The sequence below is a fragment of the Parus major genome, chromosome 18 (assembly GCF_001522545.3).
Source record: "Parus major isolate Abel chromosome 18, Parus_major1.1, whole genome shotgun sequence".
NCBI classification, from domain to species: domain Eukaryota; kingdom Metazoa; phylum Chordata; class Aves; order Passeriformes; family Paridae; genus Parus; species Parus major.
Genome location: NC_031786.1, coordinates 10,539,147 through 10,544,738, shown reverse-complemented (window position 1 = coordinate 10,544,738; position 5,592 = coordinate 10,539,147). Strand labels below are relative to the sequence as shown.

The 5,592-nt window shown below is 57.1% G+C and overlaps 1 protein-coding gene across 4 annotated transcripts in view; it reads left to right on the top strand.

Annotated features, from left to right (window-relative positions):
* MYH10 (myosin heavy chain 10) overlaps nt 1–3,306 on the top strand; it is an 85,592-nt gene extending 82,286 nt beyond the window's left edge. For 2 of the 4 annotated variants that reach the window (XM_015645783.2, XM_015645785.2), the window contains 3 exons: nt 166–274; nt 517–689; nt 1,710–3,306. In XM_015645783.2, the coding sequence (XP_015501269.1) occupies nt 166–274; nt 517–689; nt 1,710–1,854 (427 nt within the window). In that variant the 3' untranslated portion in view covers nt 1,855–3,306. The remainder of the gene's footprint in view (nt 1–165; nt 275–516; nt 690–1,709) is intronic. The other 2 variants (XM_015645787.1, XM_015645786.1) reach the window with 1 other exon arrangement.
* Nucleotides 3,307–5,592: the final 2,286 nt, after the last annotated feature.

Genomic DNA, 5,592 nt, shown 5'->3' with positions numbered 1-5,592 from the left:
CCCTGCATCCCCCCATCCCTGTATCCCTGCCAGCCCCTGGCACAGGAATCACTTCCATTGTGTGGCATGTTCAGAGAGCTCTGTACCAGTTTCACCTTCAGGGGGAAGCTCTGATGTCCCCAGCCCTCAGGCACTGGGACAAACGCTGGCTTTGGGTCGTTGCAGGGAACGAGCAGCTGCCAACAAGCTGGTGCGCCGCACGGAGAAGAAGCTGAAGGAGGTTTTCATGCAGGTGGAGGACGAGCGGCGCCACGCGGACCAGTACAAGGAGCAGGTGTGTGGGGGCTCAGTAAAACCTCCTTGGGGCAGGAAGGGCTTGTGAAGAGGAGCTGTAATGGGACAGAATCCACAGCGGTGTGAGCCCAGCGGGGACTGGATTCTCCCCGAGTGTGAGCTCTGCTGGGATGGGCTGCTCCAGCCTGCCCTCCCAGGGCCGGAGCTCACGGTGTTGGGGCTCCAGGCTGGAGCCTGCAGGAGGGGGAGCAGGCAGGGGCTGCAGCTGTGGGCTGGTTGCAGATGGAGAAGGCCAATGCCAGGATGAAGCAGCTGAAGCGGCAGCTGGAGGAGGCGGAGGAGGAGGCCACGCGCGCCAACGCGTCCCGGCGCAAGCTGCAGCGGGAGCTGGACGATGCCACGGAGGCCAACGAGGGGCTGAGCAGGGAGGTCAGCACCCTCAAAAACAGGCTAAGGTCAGTCAGTGCCACTGCAGAGCTGGGACTGGGGTGGAGCTGAGCCCTTCCCTGCCCACACACCCTCCATGGGGCATCATCCCTGGGGAACTCCAGCTGGGCAGCTGCTGGGCTTAGGGAATGGGTCAAACTGGAGCCTGGTGCTGGTACCAAGGAAGCTGCCAGATATTCCCCAGGGGTATTTCTGACAGCTCTTGGGCTCAGAATCCTCCAAGTTTACATTGGCAGGTTCCCTGGCTAGCCAGTCCAACCCAGCCACAGTAAATGTAAAAGCTCAGTTGTGCTTTTCCAGTGCCTGATCCTGTTTGTCCTGACCCTGACTTTTGGGAATGTTGCAGCAGTTTCCTTGAGAGCAGATCTGTGGGATCCAGGGACAGGGGAGAGTGTGTCTCCTGCAGCCCATGAGCCACACTGAGTGCCACAGAGGGGCTCAGCCTGGCTGGAGCTGCTGAGCTGAGCTTCCCTGAGCAGCCCTGGAATTTTGTACAGAGCCTGCTCTTGTCTGTGCTTGGTGCTCCTGCAGACACAGCATTTTAAATTGAGACTTGGAAACTTAAGGTGATGGTATAAAGTACAAACTAAGCAGGAATTCCAGCGTGCCAGAGGTGTTGGAGCTCAGGGATCTAGTTCCTTGGGGAGGGAGGAGGGTTTGAGACTCCCTGTGGGAAATGTTCCCCGAAGGCAGCCTGGGGCTGAGCAGGGAGGGCTGCAGCAGGACCTCACTGTGACCTTCCAGTACCTGAAGGGACTTGGGACAAGGGCTGGAGGGGACAGGACACAGGGAATGGCTTCAGACTGACACAGGGCAGGGCTGGATGGGATATTGGGATGGAATTGTTCCCGGGGAGGGCTGGCACAGGTTCCCAGAGCAGCTGCAGTGCCCAAGGCCAGGCTGGACACTGGGGCTTGGAGCAGCCTGGGCCGGTGGGAGCTGTCCCTGCTGGGCGGGGCTGGGCTGGGCCGGGCTTTAAGATCAGCCCAGCTCCAGGACCCCGGCCCAGCGCTGCTCTCGCTTGGCAGGAGGGGGGGACCCATCACCTTCTCCTCGAGCCGCTCGGGCCGGCGGCAGCTGCACATCGAGGGCGCCTCGCTGGAGCTGTCGGACGACGATGCCGAGAGCAAAGGCAGCGATGTGAACGAGGCTCCGGCCGCCCCCGCCGAGTAGCGCCCGGCCCCGCCTGCATGCAGAGACCTTTCCAGCCCCGGGCCGGAGCGCTCGCCGCGCCCCGCCTGCCCTCGGAACTGCCTTGTGGCCGGAAAGCTGCCTTACGACCCTCGGCATGTGCTACAAGGTTCCTTATCATAGGTCAACCATGTCTTAAGGCTCTCCAGCCTCACCACACTGTACCCTGCTTCAGATATAGGTACAACCGCTTTTTTATATATAGTAAACAACCGGGATCGTCTCTGTTCAGTGCATCTCTTTTCCAGATACTCATTGTAAAGCCATTTTATAAAGCATCATGTGAAGGATGAAACTTTTTTTTATCAATCCAGAAGCGTCATTCCCAGCGGGTGGGTGGCCAGGACAGACCCCTTGCCGTGGCTGTGCATGCCTTGTGTCCAGCAGCATCCTTCAGGCCCCGGGCTGGGCGCAGCCTCTCGGATCAGTGAAGACCAAACCGCACCCGTTTCTTTCTTTGCTCCCAATTGTTGTGATCCGCACACGACCCCTGAGTGAACTGTGAAAAACGGCCTTGGGAAGTGTTAGAGGGAAGTGTAGGGATGAGTGAGTAGCGTCCATTTTTATCCTGCAATCCCATTTGAAGTGTTCTCAGCACCTGCTCCATCCGTTCGTGTCCATGCAGTCCAGGCACGCCGAGGTGGGTCCCGTCCCCTGCGCAGCCCCGAGCGCTCAGAGCCCCCGGGGCCCTGCAGACACCGGGGCTGGGATAATGTGAACACCAGTGGGAAATAAACACACAGCACAGGCAAAACTAATTTATTAATGTGAGCCAGGCCGTGGGAGGCTCCGGGAGCCCCGGGGTCCTGTCTGGATGGATGGATGTTGCCTGCCTACAGTTAACATGCCAGTGGATGTGAATCCTTTTTTTTTGTTGTTGTTGTTTTGTTGTTGTTGTTTTTTTTTTTTATTTTGAGCAGTATTACAGTGAGTAGTTAGCGTTCTTTTTGTTTAAATAGCTGAAAACTGACATTACAGAAAGTGCCTTAGACACTACAGTACTAAGACAACGTTACATATATAATTTGCCTATATAACAATGATTTAATGTATTAATTTTGACTGTGCTTCATATCATGTACCTCTCTAGTCCAAGTGGTATTATTGATATTAGTGACAATGAATCAGTGTTAACTAGGAAACTTCCTCTGCCACATGCTCAAAACCCATGGATTTCCCTTTTTGGTTAAAAGCTTTAACATCTGTCGCAAAGGTTTTGTTGTGTGTGTTTGGATATTTTTAATCAAACTGGCTGTTGACCACCAGGCGTCTGACTGCAAATATCTTGTTTTCTTGTATACCCATATTTCTAGACAATGATTTTTGTAAGACAATAAATTTATTCATTATAGATGCGGCCGCCTGCTCTGTTTACTTACTGGAAGAGCTCTCCCGAGGCTGGCATAGACCTTAATAAACGAGATATGACTGGAAGCTGCCTTTTCCCTTCTTCCTGTTTTGTTTGCTTGCTTTTTTTTTTTTTTCTTTTATTTTGACCTAAATACAGCATCAATGGCTTGGTCCGAGCTGAGCCTTTGCCTTTGAATGCCACTGGCAGGGCCCAGCTGGAGCACAAAGCAACTCTGAGTGCTCGTGCTGCCACTCAGCGCTGTGGCACAGCCCCACTTCTGCCTCCTGCAGGGCCAGGACTCCAGCCTGAGCAGCTGCATCCTGTGTTTTGGGGAATTGGGGTGCAGAACCTGCCCTGCAGCCAGGGCAGGAAAGGCCTGGGAGCTGCAGGAGTCCAGGGTGGGAGCTTTTGGCTGGGTCTGGGACCAGGGTGGGCCAGAGCCAGGTGGGAGGAGAGTGAGGGAATGACAAATGTGAGGGAATGAGGAGAGAGCAGCCTGAGGGGCTGGGTGGGTGCAGCTTTCCTTTCCATGGGACGTGTGGTTCCGGGCTTGGGGCTGGATGGAAGCTGGGGCAGTCCTGGGCACCTTTTCCTCCTTCACTGCTGTGGAAGAGATGAGGAAGGGCTTTCCCTGCCTCTGGCACGGCTGGAATTCCTGCCCCAGGCAGACAGCCCAGGCCTGGGGTGAGACTGAGCTGGGGTGGTCACAGGGAGGGTGACCCTGGTGGGCTGGACACGGGCAGGACACGGCCCCAGGGCAGGACACAGACACAGCCCCAGGACTGGGCAGAGACACAGCCCCAGGACTGGGCAGAGACACAGCCCCAGGACTGGACACAGCCCCAGGACTGGACACAGCCCCAGCTCCAGGGCAGGACACAGCCCCAGCCCCAGGACTGGGCAGAGACACAGCCCCAGGGCAGGACACAGCCCCAGGGCAGGACACAGCCCCAGCCCCAGGACTGGACACAGCCCCAGCCCCAGGACTGGGCAGCAGCTCCAGTGGGAGCCGAGCCCGGCTGGAGAGCGGCAGCAGCAGCAAAGAGAGCCCCGGGCACAGGAAGGGATGGAGCAGCCTGGGATGGGCCCCAGCCCAGCTCCTGTCCTCTGGAAATTCCTTCCAGCTGCTCCAAGGAGGCAAAAATCCCCCGGAAGGCAGCTGGAGGCTTCCAACACTTCCCCAGCTGAAATTCCATGTCCCCCCTCGGTGCCAGCAGCAGAGGTTGGGATGGCCCCAGCAGTGCCCAACATTCCCAAGGGAAGGGGTGTGGGATAACCTGGCATTGCCTGAACACTGGCCCAGCCCTGGGGCTTGGCAGAAAACCCTCCGGGACAAAGGACGAGCCATGGCCACTGGTTCTGCAAAATCCACTGATTCCACATTAAAAGAACTTTATTTTTGGAAGATTGCTCTCATTTGTTTTCATTCTTTTGAAACCACATCATGTCAGTGGCACCAGGGTGGAACGGTACATCCTATGGAAACATGCCAGAGAGAGGCTGAATAAATAAAGCTACAAAGCCCAAGTTATGTACAAAGACCTCAGGCAAAGGTATTATGTTTACAAATCTATGTACAATAAAACAAATGTAAACAGTCAAATGCAGCAGAGGATGCACAGGAAGGAAGGACCTTACAAACCCTAATGGCAAAGGGACAATCCCACCTCCACTGCTGGGCCAGTGGGGTTTTTTTTTCTCAGCATTTGTAACTCAACCACCTGGGAGCTGCAGAGCCCCAAACGACGATTGCTGAACCCTCAGCTCCAACCCTGGCTCCATTTGCTGGTTCAGTCTAAAAATCCACTGACTCTGAGGCACATGGACAGAAACCACACAGATGTGTTGCTTGAAAGACCCACAAGGTTCAGTCGCCCCAAACTGTCACAGAAGCCCGCAGGTGAGGCTGCACAATCCAGTCCTACAGCACGGGGGGTGATGGGCAGGGGGTTCTTGGGGCCAGGGGGAGCAGCAGCTTCCTAAAGCTCCCATGGGGTTGCTGTGTGGGGCGAGGGACGGAGGCCGAGTCCAGCAGGGCCGGGGAGCTGTGGGGCAGCCCTGGGGGCACAGTCCCTGCACACAGCACTGCCCCAGGGCAGGGAGGGCAGCTCAGCCGTGCTCGGGCCTGCCCAGGAGCTGCGGGGCTGGGCTGTGACCCCCAGGGCAGAGGGGATGGAGCTGCTCACCCTGTCCTGGGCCAGGAGCTGGGGCCGGCTCCCAAGAGCAGCGCTGGCCTCCCCCAGGGCACTTCCACGAGGTCTGAGAGCAGCAGGGCTGGGAGGGGACGGGGGAGCCGGGAGAGCAGCGGCCCCGGCTCTGCCAGACATAAGGGAGAGGAGAGGGAGAGCCAAGAGGGCGAGGCTGGGCCT